Source organism: Oncorhynchus mykiss, chromosome 20 (genome assembly GCF_013265735.2).
Source record: "Oncorhynchus mykiss isolate Arlee chromosome 20, USDA_OmykA_1.1, whole genome shotgun sequence".
NCBI classification, from domain to species: Eukaryota; Metazoa; Chordata; class Actinopteri; order Salmoniformes; family Salmonidae; genus Oncorhynchus; species Oncorhynchus mykiss.
The window spans coordinates 19,568,726-19,590,909 of NC_048584.1; the positions used below are offsets into that span (position 1 = coordinate 19,568,726).

A 22,184-nucleotide genomic window follows, 5' to 3' on the forward strand; every position below is an offset into this window, starting at 1 on the left:
GACCCTTTATTATTTTAATATTCGCTAGAAATGCATCAATATATCATTCAGTAAACGTTTTAGAGGCTTATAACTGGGAACGGTTTTTTTCGGTCACTATTGTGACTGATGGGATTAAATAGGTTAAAATTAAGCGCAAATGAATTATAAATATGATCGTGTTTACAGCAGAGGGCAACATTACGCAGTGGCTAGTTCGAAAGTATAAAAAAAAACACGCATGCGCCGTCAATTACCTATATTAAACTACAGTACGATAGGTGGCGTGTGTTCTAATGGTAACTATTTTTCTCTGAAATACTAGCTGAAGAGGAAGTAGCAGCAAATATGTTTTATATCTGTGGTAGCAGTTTACTTGTTGAATGACAAACTTTGTGTGTTTTATTGCCCATGTGATTAAACAAATATTTACCTTGATATAGGATATCGTAATAGTATCTTCGTTAATTCATTGCATTTGGACTGAGAGGAAATGCGGGACCGAACTAAGGAACTTGGCAATGTGAGTGTAAAAAGAAAAACAGGCTAGCTAACTTATACTAACCAATATCAATGAATATAGACGTCAAATGCAGAATTTGTAGCTATTTCATAGGGTATTCTTTATCTGTTAGCTATTAGTGCTAGCTACATTGATTTTAATTGGGGAACCTAGCTAGTTTTTTGTACTCCTCGGATATCTAGCTAAGTTAGCATAATTAAGAGTCTAGAACCAAGGATGGGCCAGTGGCTAAAAGTGTATTGAAAGTTCAATGCCGCACTTAATATGTGTTGCATGTTGGATTTACCTGTTAATGACGTGATGAATGTGTCCATTCTTTCCCTATTCTCTCTCCCTCACACACCAGACCGCAGAGGCGTCAGACGAGGATGAAGAGGGCAGGGCCCTTATGGTCAAACCGGGGATTTCTACAGTGAAGGAAGAGAAGGAGAATGATGCTTTTTTCAAGAAGGTGAAATCATGCAAATTGATTCAGGTGTTGAGACATCTGTTTGCATTTTTATGGTGACTTGATGTCAGTTTCAATGTTATGCTACTCTGCAGTACTTTTATCTTGGCTTGTGGATGCCAAGCACAGGAACAGTTTGTTGTGCCAACATAAACTATCATTCTAATGTGATCTGGCCGAAATAATGCCAAGTCAAAATCAGTAGCTTTTCTGTATGCCCAATGTACATGTTATGCGAACACAGTCATCTCGTCAGTGACACACAGGGTGATGCGGAATTTGTCTCCTGGTCTTAGTGCCCCAAAAAAACTAGTTCACAGTTTAGCTTCTATTAAATTTACCAGCCTGTTTATCCCTTCTCATCAGGTCCTAGAGATTCGAGGGGTAATGGAGATGCTTAAAAAGGTGGTCTCTGACCTTGAGAACAAACAGAAGACAGTGTTGGGTGTGGCACTGCCAGAGGACGGTCAGTAGAGCAACACTAACACACGAATATATACATAATATGCTGTATGTAAATATATGGCATGGTGGTAATATATGTAGGAGTTATTATATGATATGCATAGAATATTGCATTTCCACGGTAACAGAATGAGGTTGGGTATGATTTGTGGAACGTTCCAACAGGAATCTGTTCTCGAAACTTTGTAAATAACAAGGTTGCCAACAACGCATACAAAGTTGTATAGCGGCAGAATAAGATACCGGGTAGGGAGTGGGCAATTTCATTAAGTTTGTCACTCAACACGTTTATTCTGAAAAATGTCTGTCTTCACTCTGTTAGCCTATGGACAAACATTAAGAATAATCTATGTGGTGGGTTGATGCCTATTCGGCAGCTAATTAGCTAGGTGAATTGATCATTCTACTTTGTATGCGTTGTTTGTTGGAAACCTTGTACTTTACAATGTTTTTGGAACAGATTCCTGTTGGAACGTTCCACAAATTATACCCACCCACAGAATGACACTGAGACTCAGATTTTTTTACTTTAAATGTATACCAAGTTACCAAGTTAAACAAACCATACAACTCAATGCACAAGGAACAAAAACACATTTACTCAAAAAACAGTGCAGATGTTAAGTTTGGTAACAGGTAGATAGATCTGTGATGGAAACAGGAAGTTCCGGTGCAATTTTATAAATGGCAACAGGTTATTTTGTCCGTTCGACAAATGGATCTTTTTATATTGGTAAAATTAATTATGTGAGAAATGGCAGAAACACCATTTTATGCGCAAATATTGATATAATAACCATCCTATTGAAGTAAAATTGGAGTCACGAGATGATATGGTGCATGGTTCACCCACTATGACCTGGGAAAGCATGCAATTTATTAGGCTACAGGTGAAATAAATGATGAAATTCACAGTGGTGAAAGTGCACTGTGATTAGCTTGATGCTCTTTTCCAATAGATTTCAAGGGTCTTATTCTGGTGACATGGTGATTTGATGCTTGACTGCCTTTTTGACAAAAATAATCTCATGCAGACTAACCTACCCGCACTGTATCTGCGAGCTGGCTAGAGCGCACGCGGCAAGACCGGTAGGCACATTTGCTTTTTGTGGCACAACTATCGGTAGAATTGAAAATGTGATGGAAACACATTGAACTTTAGATTTTTATTCGGTACATGAAAACTTAATTGAAAATTGACATTTTGTGTGCGCTATGTCATCACATACAGATTTTTATCCGCAACAAGTCAGTTTGGTGGAAACGCACCATTGGTGGGGAAATGCGCATATTTTATTTATGCTGATTTTAGAATATTCGCATGACAATCTGTCGCCAATTGGATAGAAACCTAGCTACTTTTAGAAAAAAGTTTGGTCCAAATCAGATGTTAGGCACTACTGTATTTATTTAATATTATGTGAATCCTATAAATTAAAATAGCCAATTTGGGTCCTATCAATTAGCTTAATTTTTCAGAGTTTAAATTATATTTCAATAAAATATTGTTGCAGGAATGCTAATCGTATCTGTTTTCTAACTACAGAAATGATATCAGAACAATCTGAGATGGTGGGTGTCATGGCTTGATGATATGACATGGAACAACCCTACCGAATGGCGCAGCGATCTAAGGCACTGCATTTCAGCGCTAGAGATGTCACTACAGACCCTGGTTCGATCCCAGGCTGTATCACAACTGGCCGTGATTGGGAGTCCCATAGGGTGGCGCATGATTGACCCAGCGTCGTCCAGGGAGGGTTAGGCCGGGGTAGTCCGTTATTGTAAAATAAGAAATTGTTCGTAACTGATTTGCCTTGTTAAATAAAATACTATGAATTCTCACTGTAGCTAATTCAGTTGCAGTCATTGTTAGATTTTTTTGGTCGATTTGGTAACAGAATGCCACTTTTTTAATAACTTAACTGATAAGAATTTGGTTTATGATTTATTAAAACATTTTATACAACAGGTGGTTTGAATTTCCCATTGTTAGTCTATCCTGCCCATGATATACTAAACAACATTCATAAAAAGTGCCATCATTTGTCATTACCTAGCATCACACTACTATTACATTTACAGATCCAGTGATCTCATCGGCTCAGTCATGCAATTTAGAAACTTGATCTCCACTGTAAAAAGCATCAAGACATTATCTCTGACATTTGTTGCAATACAGACAGGCAGATTTTCAGCATCATTTGTATGGATACACAAAAAAATGTAAAGAAATGAATAAGTAAAACGAAACGCAGTTAGTTTGCAGTCTTTCCAGCCGACATGCTGACCAGACCGGACACGTCGCGTGCGTGAGCGTCCCACAATACATTTTGAAATCTATGTTATTCAATTATTTCACCCACACTGCTCGCGCGCGCCAACAAGCGTCAGCGTTGCCAAGGGCTAAAATAGAAGTCCTTTCTATTTCTGACGCAGATCACGCTGAAAGTCATGCCTCTCCCATCTCCTCATTGGTTTACCCATGGGTGATTGAAAGACAAACTGTTTTGCCGGTAGTCGTGGTAATACTATGAACGTTTAGATGCGATCACTATATAAGTTCAACGATGAAAAGGCCTGGAAGGAGGAGAGATGACTAGAAACGATTCGGTTGGCCGTTTTATGTGTGGATTAATTTGTCGGAGTAGAGGACCTTGTTGTTCAGGTAGAATAACAACTCAATGTTTATATCCCAGGACAAATTAGCTAGCAACAGCAAGCTAGCTAAATAGGACAAATTAGCTAGCAAGTGCAAGCTAACTAGCTAAATTGCCATACATGTTTAATGCTTTTTGATATTTTTTAATGCTTTTTTGATATTTTAACCTGCGTGCCGTGATTGCGTTTGGTGCAGGGGGACAAAATACATTTATGCACGATAGCGCACGATGGCGCTCGCGCACTGCTGGTTTGGGTTCCTTTGTTAGCTGTGTTGGCTAGCTAGCAACGGTAAGAGCCTCCATAGCAACCATTTTTGTTTGCCATAGCAACCTCCAAAGTTCTGGAACTATCAACCAGCACTTGGGTAGATTCGCGTTACATGGCAGTCAATACAAATCGAACTAACGACCAGAGAATGCCGCTAATTGCACTTTACAAGCAGTGTTAGTGAATGTAACCTCACATTTTGTTGGAAAATGTATGGTTTGGGAAAGAATCTTGTTGTTCATGCTGGTAAACTGTTGTATAACAGCAGAAATACACCTGAGTGGCTTTGCCTCCCGATAAAAAAATGTCATAACACATGGCCTCATGTATTACTGCTTATAACTAATTGGTAGGTGTACCTTTTTTACTTCTGTGAACTTTAATTTAATTAGAAAATATATCAGTGATCAATGGGTTTTTTGGTAACGGAAAGACAAGACAGTAGGCAATATTTCTTAAACCTACAGAAGCCAGATCAGTTTGCAAAACTAAATATAAATGTTGATATTAGTTGGTAGGGGACTTCAACATTATTGTGCTTTGATGTATTTCTAATACCTTCTAAGTTTTTCTGCTAGATAGATGTAAGAACCCTTTTCCATCTGTTTGACCAGACATCAAAGCCTTTGCTTATTCATCATTTTTAGGATGGGAAAATGGTTGAAATATGTAGAAAGCATTAACTTCTCAGAAATATAGACTCTTTGCTTTCATTTTACACCAAATTTGATCTGCCGTTATGAGCTTCTAATGCTATTGCTCATGGAGCTTTTTACATGGAAATACCCTTATGTAATGTGAGCTGTCGCGAAATTGATCACTGAACCTCCATGTCTTGTCAGAAGGGACACATTGTACTAAAAAGTGTCTCTGTTTGAAGGGCATTTTTCCTTTTTGGTGATAAAGCAGTTATTGCTAAGCGTACTATTAGGTACCATTATAGGTACCATTATCAGCCCTACAGGCTGAGGGATTTGTTACTCTGCCTGTTGACAGTAAATAAAAGGTGAGGTCGTAACGTTTCTTTGTTGTTCAGGTATGAAAAGGGAACTCCAAACCCTTCGGGAAGAGATCAAAACAATGGCAATGCAGATCCAGAAGAAACTGAACAGTGAGTATCCTAAACTGAAATTATATGGTGAGATATTGACTAATGATTCATACCTGAATACAGAAATATCCAACCGATTGTTATTTATTTATTTTTACAGCCATTGAACCCAAAAAAGGGGATGATGATGGGAAATACGTTCCCATAAACCTAAGGATGCAGAGAGCACAAGTGAGGCTTCTATATAATTAATAAAGTCTTGATTGTAAATCCAATATACTGTAGGCTGACATTAATTTAACACTTCCATCTCTCTCTTTCTCTAGCATGGTGTCTTGTCTCGAGAGTTTGTGGAGTTGATGGACCACTGTAACACCATCCAGGCTTCCTACAGAGATCGCAACGTGGAGAGGATACAAAGGCAGCTCAGAATAAGTAATGCTGTTGTTCTGTGCATCTGTTACTGTTAACATACTGCTGATCAGAAAGTGATTTCAACACCATGGATTTTTATCTTTTGAATTCAAGACTACAATGTAGAAGTTCATCTACAAAGGGGATTTCATGTGAAAATGAAATATACCCAAAAGCATCAACTGTTGTTATATCCCTCCAGCGGGCACCAATGTTACAGATGAGGAGTTGGACGGTATGCTTGAAAGTGGACAGACTGATGTTTTCACACAGAATGTGAGTATGACTGACTGACTTAAATGAACCACAATTCATGATTCACGATGAAACCACCTGCTGGCAATCCCACAACATTGTTCTCTTCCTTTTTTTGTTGGGTAATTTTCTGTTAACTATGACTTTTCAGGCTCTGTGTTTTTCTGATATAGCAGAATGACCAAAAAACATAGAAATTACATTGTCTAGTTAAGCTCTTTAGTGTTTGGGACAAAGACAAATGCATATACAGTGCCTTCAGAAAGTATTCAACCCCCTTTGTGTTTTTCCACGTTACAGCTTGAGTTTAAAATTGATTGAATTGAGATTTTGTATCACTGATATACACACAATTCCCCATAATGCCAGTGGAATTGTATTATTAGAAATGTTTACAAATTATTTTTTTTAAACTGAAACGTCTTAAGTCAATAAGTATTCATTCCCTTTTTTATGGCAAGCTTAAATAATTTAAAGTGAAATGTGCTTAACAAGTCACATAAGTTGCATGGACTTTTGAATGACTTGCCCATCTCTGTACCCTACACATACAATTATCTGTAAGGTCACTCAGACACTGAATAACCCTTTGAGAATGGTGAAGTTATTAATTACGCTTTGGATAGTGATGAGAAGTTTGGCTGTTTTTACTGACTCAGATATTTTCAACTCGTTCAGTCAAAAGAACAAATCTTTAGACTGATTATGTTAATTTGAGTCAGTAATGCCCAGAGCATGCAGAACCCCCTACTGGCAAACAATGGAACTGAAAACTCGAAAGAGTCTTACAACCGTCTCGTTCACCATGGGGAGCTTATTGGAGCTGTCATTTGTGACAGACTTGTAAATGTGTGCTTTAAACAATGTAGCCTGCATTTGTTTGATTGCTAGGCATAACAAATAAGATGCATTGATACGTTTGTAACGAGGTCTAGTTGTGGCTGTAACTGGATGAGATTGTGAACGACTCTTGGCAGAATGCATTGCTTGACCGCCGTCCGTGATGGAGATGAGCACAATGTCGTTCGCAAGCTGCAGCCCCCCCTCCCAAACTATTCATTCTGGAGGTCGAGGTTGTTGAGCAAAGGCTATGTATGTTTTGGTTCTACAAAGCTGTGTCCATCGTAATATTCAATAATCAATTAATTGCGATCATTCTTGCACCATGTGATCAGTTATCAGTTCTAAACATGTATTTTTCTTCCCTATGCTCATGATCTATTCTGCCCTACCAAGTGTTAGGTCCTGACAAACTAACGGACAAGTCAAAGCCCAAACCAAGTTTATTCATCCACTGAGTGAAACAGCTGAAAAGACAAAGACATGTTTACACAAGCACATACAGTACCAGTCAAAAGTTTGGACACACCTACGGGTTTTTATTTTTACTATTTTCTACATTGTATAATAAATAATAGGGAAGACATCAAAACTATAAAATAACACATGGAATCATGTAGTAACCAAAAAAGTGTTAAATGAATATATTTTAGATTCTTCAAAGTAGCCACCCTTTGCCTTGATGACAGCTTTGCACACTCTTGGCATTCTCTCAACCAGCTTCATGAGGAATGCTTTTCCAACATTCTTGAAGGAGTTCCCACATATGCTAAGCACTTGTTGGCTGCTTTTCCTTCACTCTGCGCTCCAACTCATCCCAAACCATCTCAATTGGGTTAAGGTCGGGTGATTGTGGAGGCCAGCTCATCTGATGCAGCACTCTATCACTCTTTTGTCAAATAGCCCTTACACAGCCTGGAGGTGTGTTTTGGGTCATTGTCCTGTTGAATAACAAATGATAGTCCCACGTGCAAACCGGATGGGATGGTGTATTGCTGCAGAATGCTGTGATAACCATGCTGATTAAGTGTGCCTTGAATTCTAAATAAATCACAGATAGTGTCACCAGCAAAGCACCATCACACCTCCTCCTTCATGGTGAGAACCACACATGCAGAGATCATCTGTTCACCTACTCTGCGTCTCACAAAGACAAGGCAGTTGGAACCAAAAATCTCAAAAGAACAGATTTCCACCGGTCTGATGGCCATTGCTCGTGTTTCTTCTTATTGGTGTCCTTTTTGTAGTGGTTTCTTTGCAGCAATTCAACCATGAAAGCCTGATTTCACTCAGTGTCCTCTGAAAAGTTGAGATGTGTCTGTTACTTTAGCATTTATTTGGGCTGCAATTTCTGAGGCTGGTAACTCTAATGAACTTATCCTCTGCAGCAGATGTAACTCTGGGTCTTCCTTTCCTGTGGCGTTCCTCATGAGAACCAGTTTCATCATAGCGCTTGATGGTTTTTGCGACTGCACTTGAAGAAACTTGAAAAGTTCTTGACATTTTCTGGATTGACTGACCTTCAGGTCTTAAAGTACTGATGGACTGTCATTTATCTTTGCTTATTTGAGCTGTTCTTGCCATAATATGGGCTGGGTCTTTTACCAAATAGGGCTATCTTCTGTATACCACCCCTACCTTAACACAACTGATTGGCTCAAACACATTAAGGAAAAAAATTCCACAAATGAACTTTTAACAAGACACACTTGTTAATTGAAATGCATTCCAGGTGACTACCTCATGAAGCTGGTTGAGAGGATGACAGCTTTGTGCACTCTTGGCATTAGGGCAAAGGGTGGCTAAGAATCTCAAATGTAAAATATTTTCATTTAACACTTTTTTGGTTACTACATGATTCCATACGTGTTATTTAATAGTTTATGTCTTCACTATTATTCTACAATGTAGAAAATAGTAAAAATAAATAAAAACACTTGAGTGAGTAGCTGTGTCCAAACTTTTGACTGGTACTGTATATTTATACCCTCCTTCTAGGCTGAGTCTCTTCCTTGCACATTTAGACAGCCAATACATTTTTGTTGCTCGGCAGGAACTCAAGTGACGACTGTTCGTTCTCACTTCATCTGACCTGACCTCGTCCAGAATTCCTCGCTAACTCACGTCTGTCCTACTTTATCTGTGACTGAAACCAGACCGTTGCCCTTCTCTCTATAGGATACATGAGATTTAACAATAACATGTTCTGACAGAATGTAATCTTTCTGCACTACCCTTTCTCACTCAGTAGATTTCCATACACTCAGTTATAATATGGTAACATGAATAAGGATATTTCAAGTTAGAAGTTAGAACCCAACACAAGTAAAAGAGCAGTAACTGCTCATAGAGTGGAACTCAGAAAAATGGCTTTATAGTTTAATTGTCCAGCCAAATGAGTTGTAGTCAGATCATTAGATGTGGTTCTGTTGTCTTAAAACCTGTTGAGGATATGGCAGACATACGCCCCCTTTGGAGAGATTGGGTACCCCTAGTAAACTGGAAAAAAAATATTTCAAAAATTGTTAATATATGCAAATAAAAATTATTATTGGATAGAAAACACTCTAAAGATTCTAAAACCGTTGGAATTATGTCTGTAAGTATAGCAGAACTCACAGGGCAGGCATTCTTCCAAACTAGTTTTTGTGGCCATGAAAGTTGGAGCAACTTTGACGTCATGGCCCCCACCCTTCCCAACCAGCTATGATTCTGCGGACACTTTCTATCTCTTCCGCTAGATGTCCTCTTTCATTAGAGCTTCAAACCGTTCAAATCGCGCGAGAATTGACCCTATGGGAGTGAAATTAGTGCGTGCCACGAGAGAATAGGCTGTGCGTATGGGCGCGAATTGGTCACAGCCATTCCTTTGTTTCCAGCACTCAAGAGAAGGGCAGACGATGGCCGATTGAATTGAAGTTTGTTTTGCACGTCTAAAACATCATAAAGCTTGCTTCTGCACTTAGTTTGACCTGTTTAGTCGACATATAATGTGTAATTTTGAAGTTTTGATGCGCAACTTATCCGGACCAGAGGACGTTTTGGGTGCATTTCAGCTGATGTTATTAGCAGTAGCTAATACAAAGACGCAAGACTTGAAACCAAACGATGTATTGGGTAAGTATGAAGCCTTCCAGAACATTCTGAACGAAGACCATCGAAGGTAAGGGAATATTTATGCTTAAATCTGTGTTTCTGTTGACTCCAACATTACGTGGAAATGTAGCCTGGAACTGAGCGCTGTCTCACAATATGGAATAGTGTGCGATTTCTGTAACGTTAAAAATAAATCTAACACAGCGGTTGCATAAAGAAGCAGTGTATCTTTCTAACTATATGTAGAACATGTATATTTAGTCAAAGTTTATGATGTCTATTTACGTTATCTTGCCGCGCTACATAGATTTCCTGAGGGCATTTTTGAGTAATTTCTGAAGGTGAACTCACTGTAAATGGACATTTATGGATATAAATGGCATATTATTGAAAAAAAAATATATGTACTGTGTAATATGTCATATTACTGTCATCTGATGAAGATTTTCAAAAGGTTAGTGAGCGATTTATTTTTTAATCCTGCGTTTGTTGATTGCATGTTTTGGCTATTGAAATGAGCTGTGTCTGGTGGTGGTTTACATATATATGTGCTATGTTTTCGCCGTAAAACATTTTAGAAATCTGACTTGCTGGCTAGATGAACAAGATGTTTATCTTTCATTTGAGCTATTGGACTTGTTAATGTGTGGAGGTTAAATATTTGTAAGAATATTTTTGCGTTCCATGCGCCACCGTTTCAGCTGCACGTGGGAGGGTTGATTCCCAATTGGGAACCAATATCGTAAACAGGTTTTAACATGAGGACATTTTTATTCATATTGACCTCTGACCCTAGATGGCAGTTACTGCCTTCTTGCTTTGTATACCCACTGGAATACACTGGTTTCCATTGTTTTGTTTTTTTATTGCACAAACTTGTTCATAGATTTATTTGTATGCGGCTGTTCGTTTCATATAGTTTGTTTTTTGCTGATACAAGTATTAATCAATAATACAAAGGTAAACCATAGAAGCTGCAGCCCAAAGCTCAGTAAAGTTTTTCCAGTTACTGCTTTTTTGTCCCTGGTTTCACTGCCACTTTTTCCAGTTACTGCTTTTTGTCCCTGGTTTCACAGCCACTTTTTCCAGTTTACTGCTTTTTGTCCCTGGTTTCACTGCCACTTTTTCCAGTTACTGCTTTTTGTCCCTGGTTTCACTGCCACTTTTTCCAGTTACTGCTTTTTGTCCCTGGTTTCACTGCCACTTTTTCCAGTTACTGCTTTTTGTCCCTGGTTTCACTGCCACTTTTTCCAGTTACTGCTTTTTTGTCCCTGGTTTCACTGCCACTTTTTCCAGTTACTGCTTTTTTGTCCCTGGTTTCACTGCCACTTTTTCCAGTTACTGCTTTTTTGTCCCTGGTTTCACTGCCACTTTTTCCAGTTACTGCTTTTTGTCCCTGGTTTCACTGCCACTTTTTCCAGTTACTGCTTTTTTGTCCCTGGTTTCACTGCCACTTTTTTCAGTTACTGCTTTTTGTCCCTGGTTTCACTGCCACTTTTTCCAGTTACTGCAGAAATGAGCCCAATTTTCTCAACACAGTGGAGGCAGGATATTTGTCCACCTGATAAAGCATGTATCAAAAATGTCTAACTAATTTTTGACAATGTGTAGTTACTGCTCTTTTGCTTGGTAGGGAAGTATTTACCTGCGTGCTTATGATAGACAGTTGGTGGTCGGCGCATGTCTCTGGAGCTGCTGAGCCGGAGGAGCGTCTATTAATCCTGCTGTTGGACTCGTTGCGGCCAGCAATAGTAAGTTAGGTCAAACATCCAACTAAAATGAACAAATCACTCAGAAAAACAAATCATGACTTGAGTCAGTGAAGAGTAGGTCAAAAAGAATGAATCGTTAGCGAACTGCACATCACTAATTGTGTATTAATACACCCAGACACTACAAATATACAGGCATACTTCCTAACTTAGTTGCTAGAGAGGAAGGAAACCGCTTAGGGATTTCACCAACAGTGATTTTTTTTTTTTTAGGAGAACTTGAGTATGGATCAACAACATTGTAGTTACTCTACAATATTAACCTAAATGACAGTGAAAAGAAGGAATCCTGTACAAAATACAAATATTCAAAAACATTAATTCTGTTTGCAATAAAGAACTTAAGTAATATTGCAAAAAATGTGGCAAAGAAACAAAACAAAGCTTTTGTCTTTTATACATTTGCTAGGGGCAAATCCAACACAATACGGTCTACCACTATTCATATTTTCATGCATGGTGGTGGCTGCATGATGTTAGAGGTGTAATTGTCATCGATAAGGACTAGTTTTTCAGGATAAAAATAAAATGAATAGAGCTAAGCACAGGCAAAATCCTAGTGGACAACCTGATTGTCTACTTTCCAACAGAGACTGGGGGACAAATACACCTTTCAGCAGGACAATAACCTAAAACAGAAGGCCAACTATACATACACTGGACTCGAGTTGCTTACCAAGACTGCATTCAATGTTCCTGAGTGGCCTAGTTAAAGTTTTAACTTAAATTGGCTTGAAAATATACGGCAAGACTTGAAAATGGCTGTCTGGCAATGATCAACAACCAACTTGACAGAGCTTAAAAATTTACTTTTTTTTAATTTATTTTTTACGGCTAATATTGTACGGTCCAGGTGTGCAAAGCTTTTAGAGACGAACCCAAAAAGACACAGCTGTAATTGCTGCCAAAGGTGATTCTAACACTCAGGGGTTGAATATTCATCTACTCAAGATATATTGTTTCATTTCTTTTTAAAATTAATTCTTCTTCCACTGAACAGAGTTTTGTGTAAATCTTTGACAAAAAAAATGACCGATCAATCCAACTTCGTAACAACACAATGTGGAAAAAGTCAAGGGGGTTGAATACTTTCTGAAGGCACTTGGGAGTAAAATTACATTTTGTTTTAAGACACTCTTGTTTGCTTGCATTGGACTACAGGTTTGGATTTGGTAAGCACTCATTGCAATGCCTGTGTCTGGGGACATTCTTAGAAATCTGTATAGTCACCATAGTTGTGAAAGAGAACCCCATAGATGGAACCCTTTGGCCACCCTTGCTTTAGAGTGTGACTATAGCTGTTTCAGTTCAAGCGTAGTTGATGTTCTCTTGACTAGATGTGTTAAGTTTTATGAGCAGTTAAATAGACACTTGTCGTCATTTCTCAGACATTTTGTCAGGCTCTAAAGAACGTGATTGTAACATTTACTCTCTCCTTCCTGTAGATCCTGATCGACGCTAAAGCCACTAAGCAGGCACTGAATGAGATTGAGTCCCGGCATGACGAGATCCTTAAACTGGAAAGGAGCATTAAGGACCTGCATGACATGTTCCGGTACCTGGCCATGGAGGTGGAGGCTCAGGTAAGACTGTCACACCCCAGGAGGACAAACTGGAGCCCTGTTACCTTTCTTACCCAAGTGTGCACTTGTTAACTCCCTGTCAAAGGTTTAAAAGCTTTGGATTGGTGCAAGCATGGGCAGAATCCATTTTTCAAATTCTATTTCCCACACCAGTACAAGTGCACACACTTTGGGGAGGAAGGAGAAATGGGCTTTGGAGACTTGTTACTGAGAAAGTTGGTTGGCAAAATACCTTTTAGTGAAGCGTTTGCTGAATTGACAAACTGTTGTTCTGTTATGCAGGGGGAGATGGTCAACCGCATTGAAGCCAACATCATCAATTCAACTAACTATGTGGAAAAGGCAGTGGCAGACACTGCGAAGGCTGCCACCTACCAAAACAAAGCACGCAAGGTAGGAATTAATGTTCAGGTTGTGCCAATTATTGGACAGGTTAGCTAATGAACATTGATACTACCTTTCTATCGCTCTCTTCCTCTACAGAAGAAGATATGGATTGCATTATGCTGTGCCATTCTCCTCCTCATTTTAGCAATCTCATTGGCTATCAGCTTCTCCTGAGATCCTGATGTGAGTTCTCTTGTAGTTAGCAAAAATGGCCATATTTCAACATTAATTTACTAAAAAATACAAAACTATGAACCATTTATTGATTAGGTCAATGTATTCAATCAACTTATTTTGTACTTTTTTGAAATTCTTCCTTGCAGTGTCATCTTCCTCTAACCCACTTCTGCCCTGGGACCTTGAAGAGAAGTCCTGTCTTATTGATATCACTGACCTCTTAACTATCGATACCCTGGCACAGACCGGGAGGCACACATGCACAAACAGCCATTGTCTCTCATGCTCATACGTTAACTGCCCCACTTTCAGCAAAAGGCAATGCTGAAGTTTTTTTGGGCTCTCTGTGGTGCCCACTCTAAATGAAAGTGTGGACAACTCCGTTACTTACTCAACTTGTTGGACCCATACGTGTCCCCAAGGAAGAATGCAGTATTTGAACCGACACTGACAAGGTGCTGATCGGATTTGCTCAGGAAAACTAAAGCGCTAAAGTGATTCTTATTGTATTAGTCTTGTATTAGTACAAAGCGGGAAAAAAACATTAAGCGCTTATGGCTTCTTGTTTTTAAATGCAGATCTAGAATAATATAATTGTATATCGCCAATTTATTATTTGGTGAGTAATTAAGACGTGCCGTTATCAAATTTGAAAGGTATCTGAAATGAGTTCCATGTGACTCTTTTATAAAGAATTGGCACTTGAAATGTCTCTCCCATTAGGAGAATGTGGTCTAAGCATGTCCTATTCACTTCAGTATTTATTTATAATTTTAATATTATGGAAGCTGCTATGTTTAGTCTTGCCACAGTAATAGGAACCCTTATAGTTATGGTGCCTTTTTCCCCCTAATTAACATTTTCTTGTGTTTGCAGACATCTAAGGGCTCTGTCTGAGATCATGGAGTATAGTAGCGCACTACCTTATTTTAAAGAAGGGATGGAATCTGTTCTGTAATTATTCAATGCGCTTCTGCTTCAAGAACTCTAACCATTTTATCAGATTTGTTTTTCAAACCGTAAAGAGATCAGCCATGGTACTTTACCCTAGCCTTAATTCTCTGTGCCGACTAGCTCCTCCCTATGAAGTGACAAGAGGAGCTAAATACTTGTACAGTATTTGGCGAAGGGAGAAACGGGATGAGTGAGGAGAGCAGTGAAGTACATTGTTACTGTATATTATGTGGCTGTTGAATTTTGTATCAAACGTTCAGCAATTTTAATTTAAAAAAATGAAATGGGTTTAACTGTTGCCCAGATTAAAGTTAGCAGAGTATGGCTTGTCTCCGTGCCTTTGTTTCTGCTACTGCTGCATATTCTCTGAGGGAAACCTTGCGCATTTAAAATGTAACATTTTCTAGTACTGTATATGTTCTCAATAGCCATCAGATTGATGTACTAAAGACATGGCTACAAAAGCAAATCCCTGACGGGCAAAGATTTATGGTACACTGAACAAAAATATAAAGTGTTGGTCCCATGTGCTAAAATAAAAAATCCCAGAAATGTTCCATAAGCACAAAAAGCTTCTCAAATTGTGCACAATTTGTTTATATCCCTCCTTTGCCAAGATAATTAATCCACCTGACAGGTGTGCATTTCAAGAAGCTAATTAAACAGCATGTTCCATTTAAGGTGCACCTTGTGCCGAGGCCAATAAAAGGCACAGTTTTGTCACAACACGATGTCTCAAGTTGAGGGAGCGTGCAATTGGCATGCTGACTGCAGGAATGTCCACCAGATAATTCAAAGTTAATTTCCCTACCCTAAACTGCCTCCGTTGTTTTAGATCATTTGGCAGTACGTCCAACTGGCCTCACAACCACAGACCAGCCCAGGACCTCCACTTCCGGCTTCTTCACCTGCAGCATCGTGTGTGGGTACTTCTGTCTGTAATAAAGCCCTTGTGGGGAAAGAACTCATTCTGATTGGCTGGGCCTGGCTGCCAAATGAGTATGCCATGATGTGAAATCCATAAATTAGGGCCTAATGAATTTCAATTGACTGATTAACTTACGTAACTCTGCAGGTTGCATTTATATTTTTGTTCAGTATACATTTGCCCCATATGCCTACATTCCAACCAGCAATATTAATCTTACAACAAATCCTGCATGACACCTAATGAGATGTATAATATAAGCACATTTCCACTTTAGTCATTTAGCAGATGCTGTTTTCCATAAATTAGTCAGTTGATTCAACTAAGGTAGGTAGTAAGACATCCAAACACCCAATACATTTTTGGTCTTTTTATTCAACTCATTGTCTATTAATCTTTCAAGTAAAACAATGTGGAATTACAAGGGAACAGAGGAATGTAACAAATGAAAGACATCAAGATAACAAAATAAGACCATTACCATATTCCACCCACCCATTCACTCAAAACAGCACCCTGCCCAAAAATTGTTTTTCCAAATGCAAGTCCTCAAAGTAAATTGACAATATATAGAGCCACCTGGAACTGTACCAGTGTTTTATTCACATGTTTTGTCCAAGTACTTACATGAAAGAGGTGCAATGAAGAAATGACAATAGTAAAAAATGATATAGAATTTGATAGCACTGATGCATAGGGTGCTTTACTTGTGATTTACAGAAGGTGGATTTTTTAAATATTTGTTTTGTACTAATGACGACACCCCAACGTCAGGTACTTGACAAGGCAAACTGGGATCTCCGTCCACCTGCTCGGCCTAATAGGCACTAATTTTATTCACAAGGATTCAATCCCCTTTTAGATCAACTTCATGACGTTGACCATAATGTCTGACTGACTTTGGAAAGGTGAGGAGAATTAAATCAAAGTTCTGCTCCTGTTTCTGCATTGCCAGTAAGCAAAATAAGTACTATCTTCAAGATGCAGAAGCTCAAGAAAGACATACATATTTAGAGCTTGAAAGATGCATTGTGTGAGGTACCAGGAACATAGTAGTATTTTGATTGAAATTAATGTAATAAAATACTACACAACGATGCACTCAAATTATGCTGAGGACAACATGTCTGATGTGCAAATAAAAAAATGCAGGCTGGATTTAAAAAGGTGGGCAGAAAATCACAAGATAGGGAGGCCCAAGCAAAGACCAACTCCAGCATAGTGCAGCAAAGATCACATTTACAGATCTGCTCTCTTCCCATTTCCCTGGAAGAAACCATAAAATATCCATCACTTATCAGCTGACTGGAAACAGAACAGTTGACAATATGTCCAGAACCCAACTGTCTAAAACCTTCATCTTACGATACAACTGTCACTCACAAGCTTATTTTGAATCAATAACCCTGGCAGCGAATAAACTCTGTACATAGGGCACAATTTAAACCTCTCTCAGACACATACATCTCTTAGTATTCCAGTCTTTTTAAATGTTTTACAGTACATAGTGTGAACTAACAATTTACTCACTCGCAACAAAGTCCCCACAGTCAAGTCACTGTCTGCATGAAGTGACACCTTCAGGACTAGCAACACCTCACCTCTGGAATGGCACTACCATGGTGCCACCTTTCTCTTTGCACACAGTCTGGCATCCCTGAGCCTTTCCCCCAGTTGATGATGGCTGAACTGGAGAGGAGACCAGCTTTAATGTGGGTTGGGGGGGAGAGGGGCCCAAGAGGGAGAGAGGTCACTGACCTGCACAACACTCATTGTTCTGCTCTGGTCTGTCAGTGTAGACAAAGCAGCAACTTTAGAGGTCATTTCTCCTCTGTTACAACCTACCCCTCTATTTTTCCAGTCAGAATCCCTCACTCCTCATCTCTAGTCCTCCCATCATGTCTTGTTGTGTTGGGCGGAGGAGGAGCGGGTGTTAGCGGCTGGTGTGCGGGCCTGAGCCGCTGCCATAGCCGCCACGCTGCGCAGCACCCTGTCCGGGGTGCCCTCTCCCGAGCCGGCGTTCCCTTCCTGGGAAAGCCTCTCCCGCTTCTGGGCGTGCCTCTCCTTTCTTTCCTTCCGGGTCTCCCTCCCACGGCCCTCTCCTTCCTTCCTGTGGCTGCGCCTCCTGCCCCTCTCGGTGCTGCGTTCACGTTCACTGCCGGAGGAGGGTGCTCGTGAGTGGTTGCGCCTGGGCCCGGTGCTCTGGGAGCTGAGGCTACTGCTGCTGCTCTGGCTCCTGCCTCCACCACCATCGCTACTCATGCTGCTGCATGCACTGTGGCCCCTGGACGAGCGCGTCTCCCGCTCACCCTCCTCCTTTCCCTCGGAGGGCTTCTTCTTTTCCTTCTCCTCCTTTTTGCTCCCCCTCTTGCTGTTCGTCTCCAAGGCCGGGATGAGGGGACCAGGACACTGGCGGGTGGAGCGTGCAGCGGTGCGGCTTGACTGGGTTGGGATTGTCTTGCTGCTTCCTACTTTGTTGTTGCAGTTGGTTGGCGGAGTGGCTGGTGCACTTTTAGATTTGGACTTCTGGTTCTTGTCAGAGGAAGCAGGAGAAGTGGCATTCTGCCCACTGGTCTTAGCCGCAGGGTCTTTCCTGCTGCCAGGGGTGTCGATCCTGCCTCGCATGGCAAGGAGTTTGGCTGCAGCGTTCAGGGCTGAACACCTCTTCCCTAGGACCTCTGGCTGGCTAGAGGGCACACTGTTGGACTGGGGTTTTCTATCTGGGGTGGGCTGAGGAACAGAAGATTTCCGGGTGACTCTCACAGAGGATGTCTGGCTGCCAGACTCATCAGTACCGGTGTTGTTGGACACATTCCTGCCCACACGTTCAGAGCTCCTGGCGGGTCTTCCATCCCCCTCGGTCTCCTGTCGGCTCTGGGCTGAGCGGGTGAGGAGGCGCTCCTTCCTAGTTTCAGAGGTGTCAGAGTCTGAAGAGGAGGACCTGGACTGCTTCCTCTGAGTAGCATTGGTAAAATCTTTCTCTGCCTTTCCCTCCCCCTTCTCTGGGTCAGAGGAAACCTCCCCTCGCATCTTCTTGGCAGGTGCCCTCTTCTCTGCAGCCTTCTTGTGTTGGGCTGACCGTGTGGGAGTGGATGTGGAACACACAGAGGAAGGAGAGGAGGAGCGGACAGACTCTTGACTGCTCTGGCGACTGAGAGGCCTCTTCTTGCTGGTGGCTCTGTCGTCGCCGACGCTCTCCTCTACCTTCTGTTTATCAGTTTCTTCTGGCCGAGGAGCCACTGGGGCCTCTGGGACAGTGTCTTTGGCTTCAGAATTCTCCACTTTCCTCTTTTTCGGTTGAGAGTCACTAATCTCCTCTTCTCCATCCTCTTCTACCTCCATGTCTGTTATCTTCTCGGAGTCTCTGTTATGGGCAGTCTCCACTGGAGCAGGCTCCAAAGCCTGGTTCTCGGTGACAGCCACAGCAGTGGAGATGCTGGACGTAACAGGAATTTGGGCTCGGGGGGGTACTTGTGTTGAACTTGGCGTGGATATCTGGGTGTGGATTTTGGTGGTGATGGTGGTGGGTACTTGGGAAGGGGTGGGGTTTGGTGTTGTGGTAGTGGCTGCAGTAACAGTGGTGACAGTTCTGGTTGTGGTTGCTGTGGGGATGGTGTTGAGAATTGGAACAGAGGTTGTGGTGATCGTGGTAGGGACTGGTGTGTGGGTTGGTTTGACGGTTGTGGTAGGATCTGGTGTAGCAGTTGATGTGATGGTTGATGTGGGGGTGATTTTGGTAGAAGTTGTTATGGAGGTTGTGGCAGGAGCTGCTGTAACGGTGGTGACAATTCTGGTTGGGGCTGCTGTGGGGATAGTGTTGGGAATTGGAACAGAGGTTGTGTTGATCGTGGTAGGGACTGGTGTGTGAGTTAGTTTGACATTTGTGACCGTTGTGGTAGGGTCTGGTGTAGCAGTTGACGTGATGGTTGGCGTAGGGCCTGGTGTGGGGGTTGTGGTGGTGATTTTGGTAGAAGTTGGTATGGAGATTGTGGCAGGAGCTGCTGTGGTTGGGGCTGGTGTAACGGTGGTGACAATGCTGGGTGGGGTTGGTGTGGAAATTGTGGTTAGATTTGCGATTGAGGTTGTGGTGGGTTTACTAAGTGTTGGTAGATTAGTTGTGACAACTGTGGAAGAGACCGGAGTAAGGGTTGGTTTCACATGTGTGAATGTTGGTGTGGTAGAGGCTGATGTGGCAATTTGGGCTAGAGCTGGAGTAGGGATAGTGATTTGGGCAAGGGGAGGAGTGGAAATCTTGTTGGGGGTAGGGGTGAAGATTTGTGTGGCAGTTGTTGTGGAGATTGATGAAGAAGTGGAGACTGGCGGTGAAGTGGTGACTCTAGGTCTTGAAGTGAGGAATTGGGCCAGTGTTGAAGTGAGGACTGCGGTTGGAATTCGGATGGGACCAGAGGTTGACCTTGAGGCATGACCAAAGGTCATCCTCGATGTGGATACTGTGGGTGAGCTTGAGGCAGGAACAGAGGTTGAGTTTGAGGTGGAGACAGAGATTGGAATTGAGGTGGGAACTTGAGTTCGGCTTGGCGCAGGAATAGCAGTTATGGTAAGGACTTGAGCTGGGCTTGTCGCAAGGATAGCAGTTGGGGTTGTGGTAGGGAACTCAGTCTTAGTGTCTGCTTTTAATGTTGCGGTGGAGTCCTCAGCTTTGGTAGACGGAGAGGCTTGGCTGGTGCAGACAGCAGAGGTGGCCACAGTTTGAGGCTTAGAGGGGGCAGACTGGGCTAGTGGCTCTGTGTCTGCAGCAGCAGTGTCAGACAGGGAACTAGCTTGGCTGGTGGTGCTGGCAGTGGGGGCGTTTGAGTTCTTTCCTGCACCCACTGCATTTTTGCACCCAAAGTTTTTGCGGGGACGACCTCTCTTGCGTTTTGCGGAGAAGGGGGGGCTCCCCTCCTCACTTGGTAAGTTAGGGTGGGGAGGGGATAGATGCTCTGGCTGGGGTTCCACCACCCTGAGGGGAGTCTTGGGGGGTCGGCCCCTCTTTCGTTTCAACGGTGGGGTCGAGTTAGCAACATTAGTGCCCGAGGACGCGGTGCCTTCATTTCCTGGCTGAGTGTCCATTTTCCTGTGGTAGTTCCCTCCTCTCCCTCGGCCCAGACCCTGCTCTCCTAACTGGGCCGCCACGCGAGACTCACTCTCAAGCCGCCGCCGCACCGGCAGGTTCCTCAGCACCGGCATATCAGGGGAGTGGTGGGGTGGGGAGTAAGGAGGGTAGTTTCTGGGAGGATGGGTGTGTCTTAAAGGGTCCTCTGGGAGCTTGGTGATCTTTGAGGAGTATTTTGAGGCCGTCCCTTTCTCGCTCTCTTTGGGGGACTGGTTGGTTTTGTCAGGGGCCTGGGATGTAGCGTCTCCGCTTGGAACGTCTGAGCCTCGGCCCGACTCTGCGTGCTCCGTCTCCTCTGATGAGCCTCCTCCCGTTCCGCTGCCTCTCCTCCTCTTCCTGGGCTCCTTGTCCTCCACCACTGTCACCAGGCGACCAGGGAGCTTCCGCAGGACCTTGGCCGATGGGGAATGTTCCGGGAGGCCTAGCAGGACCTCCCCGTCGGCAGACTGGCGCTTGCGTGGCGACCGGGAGAGAGAGCACACCAAGGGGGGAGACAGGGACTTCTGGTCCCTGCTGTCATAACCCCTGGCCTGGGCAGAGTATGACTGGTGGTCCACCGGACACATGGAATCCGAGGAGACACACACTCCCTGCTCCCTCCTGGGTGACTCAGTGTCCGACTCCCCTGGTTGTGTCAGTGGTTTCCCAGCTGGAGGACTGGTGGCAGTGGAAGGCACTGAACTGGAGTGGGACTGGGTCCGGAGAAGTGGCGCTGCCGCCCCTGATATGAGACTGGAGCCTCGAGGAGAGGCCGTGGTTGTCGCTGCAGGTTTGGCAGATTCCTGGAGCCTTGATGAGGTGGTGTGGACCCTTGGGTGCTCTGTGTGAGCCAGGGTGGTGGTGTCTTTGGTCCCCCCTCGTCCTCTCAGAGCAGAGCGGAGTTTTTCAGGCACTTCTCTGGGGATGGAAGTTGGGGTGTCGGGCTCTGGGGAGGCCGTGGTCCCTCGGAGCCTGCCGCTGGTCCTGGTGGAGGGGGCGCCTTTCTCTTTGTGTTTGCGTGGGCGGCGGCCCGACCCGGGAGTGGAGGGCTCCTCTACTGGCTGTGATGAGAAGTCCTCGTCGTCGTTGTCTGAGGAGCCTGCTTGCAGCTTCAGGCCCTCCTCCTTTGCCTGGTCCAGCCCCTTCCTGGCAGCCTCCACCTGCTCCTGTAAACACAGAGCAGAGAGATTGGCAGCCGCTAGTGATTTTTATTTTAACTCAGGTCTGTAATAGGGTGAACCAATTAAACATGGACACATGTCAAGCTCTCTTAAATGCACTGAGAA

The 22,184-nt window shown here is 42.7% G+C and overlaps 2 protein-coding genes across 4 annotated transcripts in view; one reads left to right on the plus strand and one right to left on the minus strand.

Moving 5' to 3' along the window:
- Window positions 1-246: 246 nt before the first annotated feature.
- On the plus strand, window positions 247-15,200 carry LOC110499141 (syntaxin-4). 2 transcript variants are annotated; one of them, XM_021576074.2, is made up of 12 exons: window positions 247-278; window positions 423-502; window positions 849-953; window positions 1,317-1,416; window positions 5,383-5,457; window positions 5,558-5,628; window positions 5,724-5,832; window positions 6,014-6,087; window positions 13,220-13,357; window positions 13,640-13,750; window positions 13,841-13,927; window positions 14,068-15,200. In XM_021576074.2, exons 2-11 carry the CDS (start codon window positions 473-475, stop codon window positions 13,916-13,918), a joined length of 891 nt encoding a protein of 296 aa, XP_021431749.1. In that variant the 5' UTR covers window positions 247-278; window positions 423-472; the 3' UTR covers window positions 13,919-13,927; window positions 14,068-15,200. The 2 variants fall into 2 exon arrangements, with proteins under 2 accessions (XP_021431749.1, XP_021431748.1); XM_021576073.2 differs by lacking the exon at window positions 247-278 and having other exon boundaries at window positions 289-502.
- Window positions 15,201-16,158: 958 nt separating this feature from the next.
- Window positions 16,159-22,184, minus strand: part of LOC110499140 (helicase SRCAP) — a 28,714-nt gene continuing 22,688 nt past the window's right edge. For both annotated transcript variants that reach the window (XM_036955938.1, XM_036955937.1), the window contains exon 32: window positions 16,159-22,064. In XM_036955938.1, the coding sequence (XP_036811833.1) occupies window positions 17,700-22,064 (4,365 nt within the window). In that variant the 3' untranslated portion in view covers window positions 16,159-17,699. The remainder of the gene's footprint in view (window positions 22,065-22,184) is intronic.

What these genes read in the sequence shown, in the direction of transcription:
- LOC110499141 (XM_021576074.2), top strand. Translation starts at nt 473, where the DNA reads ATGCGGGACCGAACTAAGGAACTTGGCAAT. An exon ending in GAACTAAGGAACTTGGCAAT is followed by an intron (nt 503 to 848) that starts GTGAGTGTAAAA and finishes CTCACACACCAG; the next exon opens with ACCGCAGAGGCGTCAGACGA. An exon ending in CTGATGTTTTCACACAGAAT is followed by an intron (nt 6,088 to 13,219) that starts GTGAGTATGACT and finishes TCCTTCCTGTAG; the next exon opens with ATCCTGATCGACGCTAAAGC.